Source organism: Chiloscyllium plagiosum, chromosome 12, assembly GCF_004010195.1.
Source record: "Chiloscyllium plagiosum isolate BGI_BamShark_2017 chromosome 12, ASM401019v2, whole genome shotgun sequence".
NCBI lineage: Eukaryota > Metazoa > Chordata > Chondrichthyes > Orectolobiformes > Hemiscylliidae > Chiloscyllium > Chiloscyllium plagiosum.
Window position 1 is genome coordinate 35,004,438 of NC_057721.1, and position 23,000 is coordinate 35,027,437.

Below are 23,000 nucleotides of genomic sequence, written 5' to 3' on the forward strand. Positions count from 1 at the left end.
CTTTGATCAGATTAGTGGAACAGAGAAGGAAAAAATAGGTAAAATGCCAATATGTTTAGCTCTGCTAAGCTGATTGAAATACAGCAGAAAGAAGAGTTAAAACAGTTATATCAAAAGGCATATACTGAGAAAGAAAGTGGATGCATTCCTGTGTGTTATTACTTAACAAATGATGTCCTAATGAGGAAATGGAGACAATCACACATTCAAGCAGATGAGAAATGGGCAGAAATTCATCATATTGTTTTGCCGGTATGTCGTAGAAAGGAGATGCTTCGAGTGGTGCATGAGCTATGACTTGGAGGTGACTTAGGGGTAAGGAAAACACAGGCTAAAATACAAAGACATTTTTACTGGCCTGGACTACACAAGGATGTAGCTGAATTTTGCCAGACATGTCATACGTGTCAGGTAATCAGAAAACCACAGGCAGTAATAAAACCTGTACCTTTAATACCTATTCCAGCATTTAAGGAACCTTTTGCAAGAGTCTTGATTGATTGCATAGGTCCCCTACTTCAAACAAAAAGTAGGAATAAATTTACTGACAATAATGAATATGTTGACTAGATTTCCAGAGGCAATCCCATTACACAACATCACAGCTAAAAGGGTCATAGAAAAATTACTTCAATTTTTTACTAGATACGGACTACCAATAGAGATCCAGTCAGATCAAGGATCAAACTTCACATCCTTCATCAAGGAGGTTACAGATATATTGGGAATAAAGCAATTCAAATCTACTGCGTACCATCTGGAATCATATAGAGCGCTAGAGAGATGGCATTAGACACTGAAGATCATGTTAAGGGCTTATGGTCAGGATTATCCAAGATTGGGATAAGTGAGTTCCGAACGTACTTTTTGTGATCAGAGATGCACCGAATGAATCGACCAAATTCAGTCCATTTGAATTAATTTTTGGGCATGAAGTAAGAGGACCATTAAAGTTGATTGAGGAGAAATTAATAAGGCAGATTTCAGAGACCACCCATTTGGACTATGTGTCAAATTTTAGGGAATGATTAAATAGAGTTGGCTAGACAGCATTTAAAAATATCACAGCATACATTGAAACAGGAAGTGGATAAGAAATCACAAATTTGCAATTTTTGCAATTGGGGATAAGGTATTGTTGTTACTTCCAGTAACAGGTGAGCCTTTAAAAGCAAGGTTTAGTGGACCTTATCAAATTGTGAAGAAATTGAGTGGGGTGAAGTACTTGATACAGACTCCAGGTAGGAAGAAGTCTCACAGAATATGCTCAAAAGATATTTTGATAGGGAAGGAAAGCAAGAGGAGAATGTGTTAATGATGACAGCACAGAAGGAAGAGCCAAGTTCAGAGGATTCTGAATTGGAGATTCCTCAAATCAAATTGGACAATGAGGAAGTTGTCAAAAATTGGGATAAATTATTGAGTTACCTTCCACATGAAAATCGAAATGACCTGAAAGATTTATTACTATCACAGGGGGAGATTTGTGGAAATAAACTGGGAAGTACTAACCTAATTGTGCATGATGTAGATATAGGAGATGCTGTTTCAATTAAGCAACATCCTTATAGCATAACCCTCTAAGGTTGGCACAGGTTCAAAAGGAGATAGAATGCATGTTCCAAGATGGGATAATTGAAGTGAGTTACAGTGACTGGAGCTTATCCATTGTCATGGTGCCAAAGCAAGATGGTACCCAATGGTTATGTATGGACTATCGCAAATACTGATGCATATCCAATTCCATGGTTCGAGGACTGTGTCGAAAAAGTGGGACAAGCAACTTATATTTCTAAGTTGGACTTGCTCAGAGGCTACTGACAATACCCCTTTCAGAGACAGCGAGGCAATTTCAGCTTTTGTAACGCCAAATCGACTATATCAGTTCAAGGTCATGCCATTTGGCAAGAAAAACACTCCAGCCACATTTCAGCGACTAACTAATATGGTTATTGCTGGATTACCTAACCGTGTGGTGTATATTGATGACCTGGTGATTTTTAGTCACTCATGGAAGAAACATTTACGGCATTTATTGGACTTGTTTGATTGACTTCGGAAGGCAGACTTGGTGATAAGCCTAGCTAAAAATGAATTTGCAAAGCCCAAGGCACCTTTCTGGACCATGTTATTGGACATGGACAAATGGCCCCACAAGATGCCAAAACTAAAGTAATTAGGGAATTTCCCACACCATCAAAAAAAAAGCAGTACCACGGTTCCTGAGATTGAGTGGATTTTACTGAAAGTTTGTACCAAATATTAGCAGTGTGGCTGCTCCACTCACCGAATTGTTAAAAAAGGACAAGAGGTTTCAGTGGACATCGGACTGTCAAAAGGCACTTATTTGACAGCCTAAAAACTGTGTTAACTACTGCCCCAGTATTAGCCACACCGGATTATACGAAGCCTTTCAGGATGGCTATCGATGCCAGTGATGTGGGTGACAATATGGGGCTCCTGCAGGAGGATGATGAGGGAATAGAAAGACCCATCAGATATTTTTCCATCAGATGTTCATCAACAGAAATATTCAATGGTGGAGAAAGAGACTTTAAGCTTAGTGTTGGCATGACAACACTTCAGTGTTTATTTTACCAGCAATGCATCTGAGACATTCATATACACTGATCACAACCCATTGACATTTGTGGAAAAATTTAAGGACAAAAATGCCAGACAGTTTAGATGGAGCTCATTGTTGCAGCCATTCAATTTGACAATTCTGCATGTGACAGGTCACAAAGACATGATTGCTGATGTGTTATCAAGACTCGAATGAGATATGGAGGCATTTGGTGGTGGGTGTGCCACGCCCAAAACATGCGTATGATTGTGCATGTTTGCATGTTTATAGTTAGTATAGTGTATATGTGTGTTTAGACTACTGACCAGGTTTTGAAGGGTTAAAAATGAAGCCATCTTTTGGTATTGATGTTTTTTTAAGGGGAGACATGTCACAAAGCTAGGCCCTTTTTTTCTAAGAGCTGTTCCTTGACTCAAGGAGACGCTGTCATTGATTTTTTTCAGAGAGGTAATAAACTGGGCCAGACTCCGATCAGTCTGGTTTGGTACAGAGATGAAAAGGATTTTGAGAGACCTTTTGTTCATATGTAAACAGATGAGACTTCAGGCCAAAGTGGTCATGTTTTCGAAGTGACCTGTATAAAGAGAGGGGAGTGGTTAGCTCTCTAGCTAGCTCAGCTAGGCAATTTTTAGTTCAGTCTTGAACTGGGAAGTTTACAGGGAGCTGTGTGGAAACTCTCTCTCTCTTTTCTGTCTTCACCTTCAACCTGTAAGCATGTGTTACATTTACACTGGTTTTTAAAGGGTGTTTGCTCATTGGGACTGTAGTGTGTATTCGGAACAGCATAATTAAGACTAGCTGGATAGGTTGAGTTCTGTAGGGATCCTTTATTCTGTTCTTTGTGCCTCATTGTGTAATGTTGTGAATAAACTTTTTGTCTGTTTTAAAATCTAGTAGTCAACCTAGCTATCTTACTCCGAGTACTTTTCACTGTATACTTACTGAAATAATTGCAAAGTTAGGTCTAGGGCTGCTTGCCTAAGAATGTTTGAAGTGGTCTGGTCTAGTCCATAACAGTCATTAGTAAATAATATGAATAATTGAGGCCTTAACGCATATCCACGTGGGACACCATTAGTTACATCCTTCCCAATAGTCATATCCTAACTTTCTATCACCTGCCATGTCAATAATTTGTCCTCAATTCCATGGGCTTCCACCTTAGTTAACAATCTCTTATGTATGACTTTCTAAAAAAGTGGAAATTTAAGATTAGGATAATTCGTTAGGGACTTTTGTCAGTTTGTAAACATGAGATGTTTACTCTTCAGGAAGGGGGAGGTTTCCTGTCCAAAAGCGGAGTTTTATGTCCGGTTGGATGTGTCATGGATTTCTAACAAGCAGAGCATTTCTTCTTTGTCACATAAATAGTTGTTTTAGTTGTTAGACATGTGTTTTATTAAATTATAGTAGAAAAAGAGATTTTCATTAGCTCCATGTCTTTGTGATGCCTTAAAGAACATAGAACATAGAAAAGTACAGCACAGAACAGGCCCTTTGGCCCATGATGTTGTGCTGAGACTTAATCCTAATGTAAAATATAGTAACTTAACCTACGCATCCCTCAATTCACTGCTATCCATGTGCATGTCCAGCAGTCACTTAAATGTCCCCAATGACTCTGCTTCCACCACCTTAGCTGGCAACGCATTCCATGCATTCACAACTCTCTGCATAAAGAACCTATCTCTGACGTCTCCTTTATACCTTCCTCCTAATATCTTCAAACTATGACTTCTCGTACCAGTCAATCCTGCCCTGGGGAAAAGTCTCTGGCTATTGATTCTATCTATTCCTCTCATTATTTTGTACACCTCGATCAGGTCTCCTCTCTTCCTCCTTCTCTCCAGAGAGAAAAGTCTGAGCTTATTCAACCTTTCTTCATAAGGCAAGCCCTCCAGTCCAGGCAGCATCCTGTAAACTTTCTTTGCACCCTCTCCAAAGCCTCTGTATCTTTCCTATAGTAGGGCGACCAGAACTGGACACCCTACTATAGATCTCACCAGGGACTTGTAGAGCTACAGCAAAACCTCGCGGCTCTTAAACTTGATACCCCTGTTAATGAAAGCCAAAACAGCATATGCTTTCTTAACAACCCTATCCACTTTGGTGGCAACTTTGAGGGATCTATGCACTTGCACACCCAGATTCCTCTGTTCCTCCACACTGCATAGAATCCTGTCTTTAATCCTATATTCAGAATTCGAGTTCGACCTTCCAAAATGCATCACTTCGCATTTATCCAGGTTGAACTCCATCTTCCATTTCTCAGCCCAGCTCTGCATCCTGGCTATGTTGCACTGCAGCCTGCAGTAGCCGTCAATACTATCGACAACACCTCCAACTTTTGTGCCATCTGCAAATTTACTAACCCACCCCTCAACCTTCTCATCCAAGTCATTTATAAAAACTACAAAGAGCAGAGGCCCAAGAACAGAGCCCTGTGGGACCCCACTCAACACTGTCTTCCAGGCAGAATACTTTCCATCTACAACCACTCTCTGCCTTCTATCAGCCAGCCAATTCTGAATCCAGATAGCCAAATCTTCCTGTATCCTACACTTCCTGACTTTATGAATGATAGCACACCTTTGTGGAACATGTAACATCTGAAGTGGATGAGACTGATTCAAACTAATCTAAAATAATCTGACCTCCCTTTTCAGACTTGCATGATCCTTCTTGAACTTCTTGGCATGATTGATCAAATCCTCTTAATGCCTTTGCATTGTTGTGCAGCCAGATGGAACTACTCATTCTTGGAGGCTACCTAATTGTTTCCAGAGTATCCTGAAGATACTTCTCTTTCTTAGGAACAGGAGGAAGCCGTTCAGTCCCTTGTCATTAAATAAGATCATGGTTGATCTCTGGCCTAACTCCATATGCCTGCCTTGGGCTCATATCTCTTGATATTCTTGCTTATAAAAACATTCCCGCTCCCACACAATTTTCTCTGCTGTCCAACAAAAATTTATGCTTTACCTCCATTTGTTTCTCACCTATGTGCCATCATGGCAGATATGAGGGGCATTTAAGGGACCTTTAGATAAGCATATGAATATACAAGGATGGAGGAACATGGACCAATGGCAGTCAAAAGGGATTAGTTTAATTTGGCGTTATTTTTGGCATAACATTGTGGGTCAATGGGTCCGTTCCTGTGCTGTAACTTTCGATGTTCTAGGAGAAAGTGAGGACTGCAGATGGTGGAGATCAGAGTTGAGAGTGTGGTGCTGAAAAAGCACAGCATTTCAGGCAGCATCAGAAGAACAGGAAAATCAACGTTTTGGGCATAAGCCCTTCAGGAAGGAGGCTTGTGGACCGGGGGTGCTGAGAGATAAATGGGAGGGAGGTGGGGCTTGGGGGGAAGGTAGCTGAGAATGAAGGTGGGGGAGAAGATGACTGATAGGAGAGGAGGTGGGAGCGGATAGGTGGGAAGGATGATGGACAGGTCAAGAGGGCTGTGCCGAGTTGGAGACTTTGGACTGGGATAAGGTGAGGGGATACCCACACCAACCAACCCCACTGCCCTTTGGCTGAACAATTTAACTCCCCCTCCCACTCCACCAAGGACATGCAGGTCCTGGGCCTCCTCCATCATTAAACCCTAACCACTGGACGTTTGCAGGAAGAATGCCTTATCTTCTGCCTTGGGACACTGCAACCACACAACCTCCTTTCGTTTTCACCCTATGAAAGCATTTGCTTGCTCCATGAACTAGAACAAAGTTTTCTGCAAGTTTTTTTTCTGCAGCAGGGTCTTATTCAATCACTAGAACCTTTTTTTTTACAGAGTTCGATGATATAACGCATTGTTTTGAATTGTTCAAAAATACATATCTGTTTAAAACAAAGAAGTCTCACCAGGATCAACTTGGATTTCACCAGTTTCTTCATTTCCCCTCCCCCCACCTTACCCCAGTCCTAAGCCTCCAACTCCACACCACCCTCTTGACCCATCCATCGTCCTTCCCATCTATCCGCTCCACCCTCCTCTCCTAACTATCACCTTCTCCCTCACCTTATTCTACCTATCCATTCTCAGCTACCTTCCCCACAGCCCCACACCCTCCCATTTATCTGTCACCATCCCGCCCCCCATCCCAGCCCACAAGCCTCATCCCTAATGAAGGGCTAATATTGATTTTCCTCCTCCTCCGATGCTGCCTGACCGGCTGTGCTTTTCCAGCACCGAACTCTCGACTATGTTCTAGGTTCACCCAAAATCATAACATTAATTTCCTCCAATTAAATATTGGGAAGACTGAAGTGAGCATCTTTGACCCTGGCCATAAACACAGCGAACTTCATCGTTGACTGGACTAGTCTGCGTTGAAACTGCCCGAGGCTGACAAAAACTGTTTATCAGGGCGAAAGTGAGGACTGCAGATGCTGGAGGTCAGAGACAAGATTCAGGTTGGTGCTGGAAAAGCACAGCAGTTCAGGCAGCATCCGAGAAGCAGGGAAATCGACGTTTCGGGCAAAAGCCCTTCATCAGAAAAGCTTTCATTGTATTATTGAGTTTCCTTCGGCGTTCATCTTAACATAAGAACCAGCAGTTTAACAGGTACGCGGAACTTCTCTTCCCTCTTCCTGACTCGGCAGCTGACCAACCTCGCCCCCTCCTGGAAGACATGTGAACTATTTGGTTAAATCCAGCTGCTATAATTTAAATCAAACAGTCGTGCACATGATAGCGTTATTTCCTCCAACGCAGAGGGGTTACTGAAGCATAGCGAATACAGTATATGAAACAGAAAGAACGCCTTTGGTATTGTTTTCACCAAGTTGGGACTCTCCAGTATAGAACCCCTGATTCATTAATGTTTGTTGTTGCTGTTCCCTGAAAATTCCTTCTTGGAGCTGGGCGAACGTTTGCAGATGAAACTTTTTATCGTCGGACTACTGGTTACTGTTATAGACGGTGAGACTTCTCTATTTTAAACGGATATATATTTTTGAACAGTTCAAAACGATGCATGAGACCATCTATCTCTGTTTTGAAAAGTCAGGTTCTAGTGATTGAATGAGATCTTATTGCAGAAAAACAATTGCAGAAAACTTTGTTCTAGTTGATGGAGCAAGCAAATGCTTCCATAGGGTGAAAACGAAAGGTCGTACTTGGTAAATTAACATGAGTTAAGTTGTAAAAATTGCTGTAATAATGGGGATGAATAGTTACATTAAAATTACGAAAATGTATGTATTGAATGTTGTCATGACGACCTGAGCTTATTTTCAAAAGTGGAGCATTTTAACATTAGAGTAGGACGAGCAGGACATTGCAATCTATCCATTCGCTGTACTAGCGGTTGTTCTTGCCTAAGCCCTGTATGAAAACTTCGGTGAAATGCAATCTTATATGAGGAATAACTTTTGTTCAAACAGCCCTTGTTCTGTAACCTCCCTATTTAGGAGTCAGAAGCTTCACGTACAATTCCTACTAGATTGAGATTCTTTTCCAAGCAGATTGAGTTTCAACTTGTGAACGCTTATAACACATACCAGTCGCAGGCGGTAAGAATCAGAGGGATTCTCAGTCAGCTGCAGAACACAATGAACACAATCATTGTACCCTGCCATGCAAAACAGTGTACCAGTACAGAACTCCATGGCTGCAAATGCTCTTTCAGAAATAGTGTCATTCAGAGAGGCTAATGCTAATCTCTTGAGCATCCCTGATTTGTTTTTTCTCATGCCATTATTTGACCATGTAAACAAAGGAGAACTATTTAAGCTGCTGAACAAAATATTTTGTCTGCTGAAGCTGCTCAGTGTTATTTTATGAAAATATGATGAGAATAGTCAGCTTAGGATAACATCAGAATCCTTTTAAATCTGAAATGGGGTCAAACAATGTTAAGGTCTGACACCAATGATCTTTGGTATATTCTTTTGTTATTGTTAGAGTTGTCATATGCCATCACCTTCAGAGGGTGTCTATATAAATACCAGAATGATAGAAAATTGTTCAGCCTTGTTCACCTAGGATCCAAGAAGAAGGGTCAAAAAGTGTGGTGCTGGAAAAACATAGCAGGTGGGGGGTGGAGTTGACGTGGTCAGCCACAAGGCGGTGGGGCTGTTTGGTGTGTGTATCCTAGAGAACTGTCAATGTAGTCTCCTCTACATTGGGGAGACAGGACGCCAACTCGTGAAGCATTTCAGGGAACATTTCTGGGACACATGCACCAAACAACCCCTCTGCCCTGTGGCCGGACATTTCAATTCTCCCTTTCACAGGATGTGCAAGTCCTGGGCTTCTTCCATCACTAAATCCAACCTACCAAACGACTGAAGGAAGAACGCCTCATCTTCCACCTCGGGACCCTCCAACCAAATGGCATCAACATTGATTTCATTAGTTTCCAAATCTCCCCTTCCACATCTCATTCCAGATCCAACTCTCAACCTCAGCACCGTCCTCTTGACGTGTTCCACTTGCCCATCTTCCTTCTCACCTATCCCCTCCACCCTCCCCACTGACCTATCACAATTACCCCCCATCTGCATCCAACTATCACCTTCCCAGCTACTTCCCCCCCCAGCCCCACCCCCACCCCATCCCCCATTTACCTCTCTGCCTCCTTCGTCTTGCACATTCCTGATGAAGAGCTTATGCCTGAAATGTTGACTCTCCTACTCCTCGGATGCTGCCTGGCCTGTGCTTGTCCAGTGCCACACTTCTTGACTCTGACTCTCCAGCATCTGCAGTCCTTAATTTCTACAAGAGGAAAGGTCCACTGTGAGCCTTTCAGGGAGTTGCTGTATGCTGATGATGTCCCAGTAGCATTCCATCTGAATTATGCCATTGTCATAGGGCAGAGCAATAGATGATCCAGGGAGCCACTTCTGCCCATTTTGAGAATCTTTTAATAGTTTCTGCTCTTGCTTGCTTGGCTGCCATCAAGTGAAACATATGTCAAAAAAAATTGTCATCAGGAAATACTTTATGATGTAATTTTAAAAACACTCAATTGTGTCAATCTATCAGCTGTAACACAATTTGACATTTGAAAGACGTGTGGAACCTATATGCTGTTATAGCTTAGTGTATGATTCCTTACAAAGCTTTATAAAAATTAAACATTTTAAAAATGTACCTAGTGGCATACTTGTATCCAAACAAAAGTTAATTTTAAGAGACTCCTTAAGGTCCTACTGAGCAAAATCCAGTGCTTTTTGCTTTCTATATTCACAGAACAGGATACATTTGAATTTGCTTGGAAGGAAGTACTCTGGAACATTCCATATATATTGGAATACAATGGAGGAAATGTGTGAGGTCATGCACCTTGGTAGGAAGAATAGAGACGTAGACTGTTTTCTAAATGGAGAAAAGCTTTGGAAATCTGAAGCACAAAGGGACTTTGTCTTAGGATAGACTACAAGAGAACGGATAGTCTTCTGAGGCTGTATAAAGCTGTATTTGGCACATTCTGAGCAGTTTTGGAGCCATGCATAAGCAAGGATGTACTGGCCTTGGAAGAGTCAAGAGGAGGTTCACAAGAATCATCCTGGGATAAAGGGCTTGTCATATGAGGAGCAGTTGAGAACTCTGCGTCTATATTTGATGGAGTTTAGAAAGATGAGGGAGCATCTCATTGAGATTTACAGAATATGAGAGGCTGGATAGAGTGCAAGTGGAGAAAATTTGAGGGCACAGCCTCAATGTGAAAGATTAAGAAGAATTTCTTCATCTGAGGCTTGTGAATCTGTAGAACTTAATGCTACAAAAGGCTGTGAAGGACAAGCTCATTGAGTGTCTTTAAGACAGAGATAGATAGATATATAGGTTCTTGATTAGTAAGGGGATCAAGAGTTACTGGGGAGAAGGCAAGAGAGTGGGTTTGAGAAACATATCAGCCATGATTGAATTGTCGAGTGGATTCAGTGGGCCAAATGGCCTAATTCTGCTCCTATATCTTATGGTCTTATGGTATATGCTTCCCTGAAACATAACATTATGGATTTATAGCCTCATACAAGACAGAAACAGACCCTTTAGTCCAACTCATTCATGACAACTAAGCTTCCCAAACTAAACTAGTCCCATTTTCCTGTGTTTGACCCATATCCCTTTAAACATCCCCTTTCATGGACCTGTCCAAATGTCTTTTAAATGTCATAACTGTACCTGCATCTACCACTTCCTCTGCAGTTATTCTGCATACGCACCATCTTCTGTGTGAAAATGTTGCCCCTCAAATCCTTTTAAAATGTTTCTCCTCTCACCTTAAAATTATAGTTTTGAACTCCCCTGCCGTAAGGAAAAGACCATTGTTCTTCATCTTATCTATATCCCTCATGATTTTATAAACCTTTATAAGGTCACCCCTCAAGCTTCTATGCTCTAGTGAAAATGGTCCCAGCCAATCCAGCCTCTCCTTACAACTCAAATGCTCTGCACTCTCTCCAATTTAATAATATCCTTCCCATAGCATGGTGACCAAAACTATACACAGTACTCCAAAAGTGGCTTCACCAATGTCCTGTACAACCACAACATGATATCCCAATTTCTGTACTCAGATCAATGAAGGCAAGCGTGCCAAATGCCTTCTTTATGACCCTGTCTACTTCTGACACAATCTTCAAGGAAGTAGTTATCTGAACCCCTAGGTCTCTCTATTCAACAACACTCCCCATTAACTATGTGTTTTCTGGAATTAAACATGAGTTCAAGTGTGTTGTACCTGGGCAATGGGCCATAAATTCTGCCAGTCATGGCGTTTTTGTTTTGCTCCATGCAATTTGTTTTATTCGCATACAGCAACATAAACCTTGTGTTAAAGTCAATAAATGCAGAAAAAAAAATTGGATAATGGAGGGGATGTAGTCTGTGGATCTTGGTGATATGGTCTGAAAGAAGAGAAAAAGCAAGGAAAAACACAATAGAGTATTGCCAGATTAGAGTCTGAGTAAAGATATTCAAACCATGTACTGGATTGCTAAAGCAAGGTTATTTACCAATCATCCAATGCAAGGTCTTTATACTATCCACTGTTTTAATGTTGATGTTGCATTCATCCCAACTAATCTCACAGTGCAACAATCTTTTGAGTAGAAGATCAGATAATCTTGCACAAGACCCCAATGGGGATAGATGAGTCATCATCTCAGGCTCCTGATATTTATAATTATGCCTAACTAGAATTTAAGTATATGTATTGCTATCATGCAATAAATTACACTATGCAAGACAAGTGCCTCTTCTCCTTCAGAGTCTAGTGTCTACCCTCTAACACTATTAATTAGACAGGCTCTTAGACTCGGGATGAAAAGTGACAGTGAACTAGACCAAGCACAAGCCATCAGTGGTTAGTACCCAGAGTCCAATATGATATCCTCCATTGCAGTCTCTGATTGTCGTGAAATCATGTATGTACATTCTTAAGGGTTCATTTCTTACACTACTGGCAATCACTACAACCTTGATACAAGGCAGGATTTTTGTCACATCATCTTGTAATCAGCTTGCAAGCCACAGGAGTCCAGATAAGCAGTTGTGTATGCTTGATACATTTACAATAAGAAAAATAACATAACACCAATCTTCCAGGATTGATCTGAAATGTCTAGAAATTAAAAATAATCTCCATAACATTGCTCAGAGAAGCCTTGAGTGGTGGGAGGGGTGGGGTTGTTAATCATAGATGTAAAACAAATTGTCCTGAAGAACATGAATGTACTAGTTCCAAAACTTTTTGAGATGGAGAAAATGGGCTGTTTGATTGGGCATGGAAGATCAAGCAATGGAACCTATAGGAATATAGCCAATCTTATTGAGAACCCTATTTGGCTCATTACTTTCCTTAATTTGCAGAGGATTTTTGCTGCAATAACAACCTAGCCATCTTTTCCACAGTGCAGCTGGAATTTCAAGCCCAGCTAATGGTAGACTCCTTCCTAATAGTGTTAATTTTGCTGAAAGTCTTCTGTGCATGTGAGTTGAACCCCAAACAGTTCGGGTTTCTGCTAATACCAGGGGATCAAGTGAGCTGCTCTAACACTGGTGCTGGAAGATAATCCAAGGCCCTGTGTCCTAACTGGACAAGATTCTAACACTTGAACTAAGAATTATTTGTTCCTGGTTATGTATGGTAGTTGTCTAGTGAAGGTATCAATCAAAGTTGTTACTTTGAATCAGAAACCTTCTATATGGTTTCTGCGCGAATAGTTCAGCTCGGAACATAGACTGTGCTTACATGAATTAAATAATTTCCAATGTCATTTGTTGTGAATGACAGTGAGTTATCTAAACAGCCAGATGCAATTTTTTCAAGCTCACATGTAAGCACAAAGCAAATATTTTCCAGCTGATACACCAGAATCTAATAATGTTTGAAGAAACAGTTTGTTTAGATATAATAATTTGAGTAAAATTTTAATGTGCGTTGTCATTAATATAAATTACTTCAGGATTTCAGAATTTTCCAAGTGCTTTACAGTCAGTTAAGAGTAGTTGAATATATTAACTGTTGTAAAGTAGGAAATGCAACAGGCAATTTATGCAAACAAATATCCTCCAAACAGTAATTCAATAATGGTTAGCTAATCTGTTTCAATGATATGGGGGTGGCATGGTGGCTCAATGATTTGCACTGCTGCCTCACACCACCAGGGACCTGGGTTTGATTCCTCACTGTGTGAGTTTCCTCCAGCGCTCTGGTTTCTTCCCACAATCCAAAGATGTGCAGATTAAGTGGATTGGTCACCCTAAATTGCCCTTTGGTGTCTAGGAATGTGTAGACAAGTTGAGTTAGCCATGGTAAATACTGGGATACTCTTTGATTTGTTGGGTCAAATGGCCCCTTCCTGCACTGCAGGGATTCTATGGTTCTATATTATTTGAAGGATCAATATTATCCTGGACACAGGCTAACCTGTTTGATCTTTTACAAATAGTGCTCTGACATCGCTTATATTACCTGAGAGGGCAGATGGAAGCTTGCATTGATTTATCATCTCTTTTGACTCCAACATGAGATTGCTGAGCCATGGTTGGTTCACTACAATTTGAAAACCACTAAATAATTTAGTATTGAAACTCCACAGATGCTATGGAAGTATTGATGTGTTTTGCTATATTTTTCTTGCATTCACAGGAAATCCTCCAAATGTGGAGACCGAGAAGACTGTGACAGCACTTTTAGGTGGAAATGTTACCTTCAACTGCACTTCACATTTTAAAGACATTGTACAAGTCACCTGGCAAAGGTTACGCGGTCAATCTAAGGATAATATTGCCACATTTAGTGAAAAAAATGGAGCTTATATACTTGAGTCGTTTAGTGATAGAGCTGCCTTCATACAATCAAAGCTGCAAGTGTCCACCCTTGCAGTGTCTGGAGTGATGTTTGAAGATGAAGGATGTTATAAATGTATTTTCACTACATTCCTTGCTGGCCATAAGACTGGGACAACCTGCCTGATTGTGGTTGGTAAGACTAACACAGATAAGAATATGAGAAAGCTTGAAATCAAAACGATTGTCTGTGCACCAAACCATCTCCTTTCACAGTCCATAGATGACTACATCAGTCAGGATTTTCTCATTCAACAACCAAGATCACACTTTCTCCCCTTTGTGAATTGAATAGATCTATTACTGTCTCTTCAATTCTCTCAACATTTAACTGATTCATTTTCTTTTTAATTGCAATTATTGACCTGAAATTCTTAATTTCTTTGTCCCACATATCCACTATCACATGTGGACAAAGTAAAATTACATGAAACTTGCTTCCTGTTTGAATTCAGTAATCTATTTATGCCTATCTTACTTTTTCCCTTGAAATAGTTTAAACCTTACAATGTAAAGCATGTTTTAAGTCTTGAAAGTTGCATACATTGTCTATTTCCATTGAAAGTTGTATAAATGTTAATGTCTTGATTCCAGCTTAATTATAATGATTTACGATTTAGAAGTTGAAATATCTAATTTGCTAAAAGGAAATATATCTGAGCAGTGAATCAGAGGTTCATCACAGTTCAGTTTCTGCTCATCAATGTAAGCAGGCTGTTTTGCATTTCTGTCCCAGAGAACATGTTAAGAAACACACACTTTAAAAGCATCAGAATAATACCAGATATTTCTGTCACAGCTCACTAACAAACTCTTAACAAGCAACAGCCGAATTACCACAAAAATCAGTGTCAATATTTTTCCTGAAATTTTTGGTAGGAATTGGAAAGTACCACAGAAACTTAGGGGAAACATATTAAATTTATTATTTAATTTTCTATCAGTTTTTCTTTGCCATATTGCTGCTAAATCTGGCCAGAAATAATATTACAGACCTTAAGGCATTGTAGTTTGAATTGAAAGAATAATTGGATTAATTATAATGCAGTAATGTGGGACCACAAAATGCTGAAAAATGCACAGAATTTAGGAAAGTGGATGATACTTCAAGTACATGGGCCTTAAAATAATCCTTGCACAACAAGAAAGCCAAATATAATTGAGCCTTGTTTTTAATCAAAATGTGGCCAACAGGATAGTGGAGATGGCAGTCATACACAATGGATAAGGTAATCTTCCCACTGAAGATGATGTTCAATACTCTTATTCCTTCTGACTATATTCAGAAAAAGAAGCAAAGGCTTTGGTAATAGCATCTAACAGAATGTAAAACCTTTTGGTTTGCCTGTCGTGAATTGAGAAAATGGATGAATAAATAATCTGTTCTAATGTAGTTGGCAGATGCATTAATATTGACCGGATGGTAAACCTCCCCATTCTTCATCAAGCATCATAGTGTTCTTATTTTCTACAGAAAAGGTAGATGATGCCAGTATCTAGCATCTTTCCTGAAAGACAGCACCTCCAATAGTGCAGTAGTCTCTCAGTACACAACTGACAGGGGCAGAGTCAGTCTCCAGAATGCAACTTGAACCCACTCTGACTCAGAGGTGAGCATGCCCCAGCTGAGACCCACTGATATAATTGTCCGGTGCAGTATGAAAACCTCAAAATGTTTCAGGGATAAATACTTTGCTGAAAATTATTATGTAACAATTTATACGGTTTACTTTTTCTTTCGATTTCACAGAAAAGGATGTAAATGTGGAGACACAGAATATCACAGCAGTTTTAGGTGGAAATGTAACCTTCAGCTGTACTTCATATTCAAAAGATATTCAACAGGTCACTTGGCAGAAGTTAAATGGCCAATCGGAGGATAATATTGCTACATTTAGTGAAACAAATGGAGGCAATTTTTCTGTGCCATTTAGTGGTAGAGCTGTTTTCAAGCCAACAAAGGTACAAGTATCTACCATTATACTGTCTGGGGTAAGGCTTGAAGATGAAGGATGTTATCACTGTATCTTTAATACAACGAGAACTGGCCAAAACATTGGGAAGACATGCCTCACTCTGCGTGGTAAGACTGACTATAAATAAGTATATTAAAAAGCTTGAATCCAGGGAAGTGAACTTCATTACAGTATCAATAAGTTAAATAAAAAACAAAATTACTGTAAATATTTAGCAGATCAGAAGTTGTCTATGTAGGATGTGATTTAGAGTTTACAATTCACATTGTTGACCTTACGTCAGTACTCTATCTTCCATTCTGCCATAAAAATATTTAATGACTTCTCCCAGACCAGTCTTTGAGCCACGCATTCACTTCTCAATTTCATGTACTCTATGCTAATTTACAGGAAGTTCAGGTAATAATCCAGAGTTTATAAACTTCAAGGTTTTGCACTTTAATTTAACACCTTGCTTCTCATATTCTCTCTTACTCCAGGTACTTCCCTTTCTCAGGGTTTCCACAATCTGCATTTTCTGATCACTACTTTATACATGAGGAAACCTGAAATGTGATTGACATAAGTCAAGCTTCCTTTGTTTCTCCTAGACAAAGCAGGAAATTGGCCCGTGACATATTTTAAACTTTTCCCTGCTGCTGGCACCAGTATCTTGGCAATATTACAGTACACTGCATGCAAAATTCACTTAAAGAGGAGATAGATTTTTCATTATTTTCTTTTGTCTCACGATGAAGTAATTTCTTTGTAAAATTTAAACCAAAATGTAGATATAGGTGGTGGGAAAAAATGATTTCCATTTTTAAAAAAATGATTTCTGGAACAATATTTACATGTTAAAATTGCTGAATGACTAACTTGAAACCAGGATTATCTGATCCAAATTCATAGCCAATAATACTACAAGAAGAAAAATAACACACAATGAGCAGGAATTTTCAGATGGCATGGTTTCCTGTGCCATCAAAGATTCAGCAGAGAATGTAATGCATTCCCATTGATCAGGACGTCCCATAGTCATTTAACACACAGGAGTTCAATTGGCTGGAGGTGGAATACCCACCTTTTACTCAGGTAGAATTGCCACTTCAAAACTGTGACTCAATCTGATTGGTTGGCAGCTCTGTTGGTACTTCAACACCACCAATAGTGGTTATCAATGGTGGGAATACAGGCAGTCCTCCAATTTAAAATGCTGGAACCCAAAATGTGGAGTCTTGTTGCCAGGACATTTATTTGGGTTTTGCCTCCGACAGGGTATTTTACCTGATGTGGGAATGCTAATGTTAACTCTTGTAACACTTGAAAATAGATGTAGATACTGTGGTTTTGAATAATCCAACAATAGTTTATTTCAACTCATCTATATAAACACCAGAAGCTCACACATGATGTTATCTAGTATGGTGGCGAAATGTCTGAAAATGAACCTTGCAGCTCAACAAGCAAACTTACGTCCAGAATATATACAAATATTACATTCACGGGCACATCAGTTTGGACTCATATTAAACTATTATGTTAAAGAGGAAACAGCATAGCATGCTATACTGGAAATGATTCCCAGGATAAGAGGGAATCTGAGATTCTTATAACCTTGGGTCTCACACTTTGATGCTATCATGTTATCATGCATTCATTATGATATCATGAGTATCTCTCTTTGAAGTATACTGACCGTAAGACACAACACAACATACAGAATGGCAAACCTGGACATGATGGGTAGAGGGGTCGTAATGGCAATGTCAGGCATGGAAGGAGGATCCAGGGTGGAGAAACCTCACCTGAGGCCCATGTCAGGTGATATAAGGGGCTTCCTCCCCATCTGTAATCTGCTCCCAGCAGACTCGTCAGTAAAGTTTCTGATAGATGAGGTATGCAAGAAAATGCAAGGTATGCACTGGTCTCCCATTCCCTGAGTATTTAATTCCAATTTTCAACTATGCCACTTATATTTTCCTTTTTTTCTCCCTGCAGCACACATATCAATTAACTCCCATCACTATATTTGGATTGTTGTTGTACTGGTAGCAATTCTGACAGTTGTATTTGTGTTCAGTTGCCACTGCTACAAAAAGATAAGATGCCAGCTAAGGTAAGGTAACTTCATCGATTTACACAATTTTCTGGAAAAGGAGAGTGTTGTGCAGTCTATTAGATTTTTGTTTCCCTTGGTCCTCAGCTCAAAATATTTTTTTGCCCAAGAACTGGTGAAAGTGTGATCTGTCATTGGTAACCAGGCATCTGGTGACTTTCATGAATGACAGGACCGACAGCGGATCTCTTTGGAGAAATGTAAGGAGAGGGAAAGAAACAAATGACAGAAATAAATCAGGTGAAAACAGTTCAAACAGGAACAAGAACCTGCAGGAATGAAACTCTCAATTTCAGTTGTTTCTTTCTGGGTTGAGAGAGATCAAGTGACAATGCAGGAACATAAATCTCATTATTAAAAAGGGTCTTACTGTTATGTACCAGCCCCAGATCACTAGGAAATTGTCCATTTTACAAGATTAATGGCAGACTGGCACAAATCTTCCTGGCAATTTGCAAATCAAGGCAATCTTCCTCACTATGAATTGTTGGGTTATTTATACACTAAGAATGATTGCACTTTAAACTTGCAATAACTCTTTCAGCAAATTCAGGGCTAGTATTTTACAATATTAATGTTGTTTGAGTACATGTTAAAATCAACCTTAAATTTAGGAAAATTCTAGTTGCTAAGTTTTATTCCAGGTAATGAGATGAATTAGAAGACTAACTCACTGCTTCAGAAATATGGCTTGAGACATTTTAACTCAGAGGTCTCTCTGAAATCCCACAAAATGTATGTGAGTAGCCCTGGGAAATCAACAAGAATCATTTGGTCTGTGTTTGTTTTGCAGATTCCACTTATATAGAAACTACGGAGGGCTCTGTGGTAGAATTGACTTAAGCTTTCCTTAGGTTTGAGCGTTTTAAGCCAGTTGTGATAGAATTGCACAATGATGTGCAGATATTCTTAAAGCCATTGCAGTGCCTTTCATTGAGTCCATATGTGGACCCTTTATTCTTTTCCTAGACTTAATTGAGCTGAATTCCATATACTAATCCATTTTGTTTGTTTGCTCGTTCCATTAGGGTATTCAGCTTATCTTGAAATCTCAGAGCTTCTTAGGTCTCAGAAGAGGATGGTGCATAAGATGTAAAACATTAGGATCCTTATTGTGGGGTTTGTGGAGCACGGATTGGTGGTTAGTGTTGAGTGAAGGGTTTGGGGTCAAGATTACCATTTTCAAGATAAAAAGGCCATTCTGAACATAATTACATAGTTAGCAGTTTTGTAAATAGGCCAACTCTTACTTCCTATCACCTGCTGCTTATTTACATTGCTAGTGACAAGTGGGTGTGTGGTGCAGAATGCCCTAGAGAAGGCTGAACAGATGTACATGAATGATAGCAGGTGTCAGCATTTCATTGGGCAGGTTGCACTGTGCATCAATCGAATACCCTTACAGAGTTGGTTGGGTTGACACGAGTGGGTGCAGACTTGCTTTGGAGCGTGGAGGTGCTAACACTCTAGAAACACAACACAAGTCCTGGGAAGGCAAATGTAACTCTGAGTCTAAAAGGCTAGTTAGGTTTCTTCTGAATTTAAATTAGTTACTTTGTGAATGCCAAGAATCCAAGTGTGCATATTTTGGAATTTAAAGTGGGATAATATTGATTAATTATTTTTCCTTTCAAATCCCTCAAATATTTAGACTATTAAATATCATTGCCATTATATTCATATCATTTGGCATATGCCAAGTATTTCAGAACTATATTTTAAAGAAATGTACAGCAATTGTACAACCTTGCTTATGTGTATTTTAATGATCCTGAATATTTAGCTGCCAATAGTGACCCATAATGGTCATATGGACTTTATTTTGCAACCTGTAGCTTCAATAACCTCAAATGAAGCAGTTCCCCAAACTAAATAAAATAGTTATATTTTTCTAAGGATGTGAATACCTGAACCTTTCAGGAATTTTTGTGAATCATACAAATGATTTGTGTTATGGGAGCATTTTATATATCAAACCTGCAGGAACTAGTCGAATGAATAGCAGTACACTGCATTCCCCTACATAATTACATTACTTAGTATGGAAATTCATAATGAAGAAAGTGAGGACTGCAGATGCTAGAGATCAGAGTCGAAGAGTGTAGTACTGCAAAAGCACAGCTGGTCAGTCAGCATCCATCATTCCTGATGAAAAGCTTGTGCTTCTGGCATCGACTTTCCTGCTCCTCAGATACTGCCTGACTAGCTATACTTTTCCAACACTACACTCTTCGACTCTGGAAATTCATAATGTATAATTTCTAATGTAGTAATCCTCATTTTTGAATTACATTTACTGTATCATTTTTACAAACACACAAACATAAGAAATAGGAACAGTAACAGAGCATTTAGCCCCAGCTCTGCAATTCAATAAAACCCAAGGCTGATCTGAATGTTTTTGTAATTCTACATTTGGAACTATCTTTGAGAACCCATGATTTCCCAACCTAACAAAAATATATATGCCTGTGATTTTTGAGAAGATTTGTAGCTCAGGTTGAGGTTCAGGTTGGAAGTTTGCTCGCTGAGCCGGCAGGTTTGTTTTCAGATGTTTTGTCACCATGCTGGGTAACATCATCAGTGAGCTTCCGGAGAAGCACTGGTGTTCTGTCCCGCTAGCTATTTGTGTGTCTTGGTCTGTTACGGTGGGTGATATCATTTCTGGGTCTTTTTCTCAGAGGTTGGTAAATGGGATCCAAATCGATGTGTTTATTGATGGAGTTCCAGATTGTATGCCAGGCTTTTAGGAATTCCAGTGCATGTCTCTGTTTAGCCTGTCCTAGGATAGATGTGTTGTTCCAGTCAAAATGATGTCTTTCTTCGTCTGGATGTAAGGATAATAGTGATAGTGGGTCATGTCTTTTGGTGGCTGTTTGGTGTTCATGTATCCCAGTGGCTAATGTTGCAATTGTACCAGCCTCCATTGCTTCCTCTGGCAACTCTTCCCATATATGTACCACCCTCTGCGTGAAAACGTTGCCCCGTAGGTCTCTTTTATATCTTTCCCTCTCACCCTAAACCTATGCCCTCTAGTTCTGGACTCCCCAACCCAAGGGAAAATACTTTGCCTATTTACCCTATCCATGCCCCTCATAATTTTGTAAACCTCTCTAAGGTCACCCCTCAGCCTCCGATGCTCCAGTGGAAATTGCCCCAGCCTGGTCAGCGTTTCCCTATAGCTCAAATCCTCCAACCCTGGCAACATCCTTGTAAATCTTTTCTGAACCCTTTCAAGTTTCACAACATCTTTCCGATAGGAAGGAGACCAGAATTGCATGCAATATTCCAACAGTGGCCTAACCAATGTCCTGTACAGCCGCAACATGACCTCACAACTCTTGTACTCAATACTCAATAAAGGAAAGCATACCAAACGCCTTCTTCATTATCCTATCTACCTGTGGCTCCACTTTCAAGGAGCTATGAACCTGCACTCATCTGCTTGACTGCAGATCCATTTCCAGGGAGTACCACAAACTTGTGCTCATATTCCTGTTCAGCCAAAATTTACTTGCACTCAATTTGTCACTGAAATCTTGGTATGAAACCTGAGTGCAAAATTAGAAAGAAGGACTTTAGAAATTTGGCCCATGAAGAGCATTTTTAGATATTAGGCAAGAGTCAAATTAGACAAAGTGTTTGAAGTCTCTGACATGCGAAAATGCACTGCTATGGCTTCTGCTAACTTCCAGCAAGCGCAGTGTCTCAAGTGGTTATTCAAAAATATGTTTTATTATTGTGAAAAGAGAAAGGAAATGAACAACATGAGATTGAACTATTTTTAGTCTCTAAAAATTAGAGCTAATTTAGAGCTAAATGTACAACGGGGTTCCCCAGAGGTCAGTAAAGGGATCACAGTTAATATAATAATGTTATATTAATGGCCTAGACTTGGGTTACATATCACAATTTCAAAATGTATAGATTTCAAAAAACTTCAGAGCGTTATGAATTGTGAGGAGGGTAGAAATGAACCTCAAGAGGACATAGGGCTTATGGACTGAGTGAACATACAACAGATGAGATTTAATACAGAGAAATATAAAGTGATTAATTTTGGTAGGAAGAATAAGGGGAGAAAAATAAACTAAGGCTACAATTTTACATGGGGTGCAGGAACAGAGAGACCTGAGTGCATATGTGCAGAAATTATTGAATGCACCAGGGAGCAATTATTTCAAAAAACCAGACTGGTTTCAAGGCTTCAAAAGAGGAAGAAAATTATGTTAAGTCTTCATACAACACTGTGTAAGAACCATGTCTTTTTTTTAACAAAATCAGAAATTGTTCGAAACACTCAGCAGGCTGGCAGTTTCTGCAGAGAGAAAGCAAAGTTATCGTTTCAGGTCCAGTGACCCATCTTCAGGACACCCAAAATATTAACTTTGCTTTCACTCTGCAGATGCTGCCAGACCTGCTGAGTGCTCCGATCAATTTCTGATATCCAGCATCCATAGTTCTTTGAGTTTTTTTGTTCCATGTCGTTTTCATTTGGGATTCTGAAACTTGTGCACTGAATTGAGAAAGAACTTTTCTAAAACTGGTGTTTTGAAGGGATAGCTGTATGTTTTGGAAGCAAGGAACCTGATGCCCATGTCAAGCATTGTGCAAATAACTATTTGAACAAGAAATAGTTGAAGTTTAAATTGCAGATGATTTTGAGCAGAAAGGTTGTACAAATGATTTGGAGCAGAGGGGTTGGTTGAGATGATTTGGAGCGGAGGGGTTGTACAGATGATTTGGAGCAGAGGGGTTGTTGAGATGATTTGGAGCGGAGGAGTTGTACAGATGATTTGGAGCAGAGGGGTTGTACAGATGATTTGGAGCGGAGGAGTTGTACAGATGATTTGGAGCGGAGGAGTTGAACAGATGATTTGGAGCAGAGGGGTTGTACAAATGATTCGGAGCGGAGGGGTTGTACAGATGATTTGGAGCAGAGGGGTTGTACAGATGATTTGGAGCAGAGGGGTTGTACAGATGATTTGGAGCGGAGGAGTTGTACAGATGATATGGAGCAGAGGGGTTGTACAG

The 23,000-nt window shown here is 39.8% G+C and overlaps 1 protein-coding gene across 5 annotated transcripts in view; it reads left to right on the forward strand.

Moving 5' to 3' along the window:
• Nucleotides 1–7,308: 7,308 nt before the first annotated feature.
• LOC122555102 (nectin-1-like) overlaps nucleotides 7,309–23,000 on the forward strand; it is a 46,060-nt gene continuing 30,368 nt past the window's right edge. For 2 of the 5 annotated variants that reach the window (XM_043700783.1, XM_043700782.1), the window contains exons 1-4: nucleotides 7,309–7,511; nucleotides 13,693–14,028; nucleotides 15,643–15,975; nucleotides 17,849–17,966. In XM_043700783.1, the coding sequence (XP_043556718.1) occupies nucleotides 7,469–7,511; nucleotides 13,693–14,028; nucleotides 15,643–15,975; nucleotides 17,849–17,966 (830 nt within the window). In that variant the 5' untranslated portion in view covers nucleotides 7,309–7,468. Of the gene's footprint in view, nucleotides 7,512–13,492; nucleotides 13,588–13,692; nucleotides 14,029–15,642; nucleotides 15,976–17,848; nucleotides 17,967–23,000 lie in introns of all 5 variants that reach the window. The other 3 variants (XM_043700785.1, XM_043700786.1, XM_043700784.1) reach the window with 2 other exon arrangements.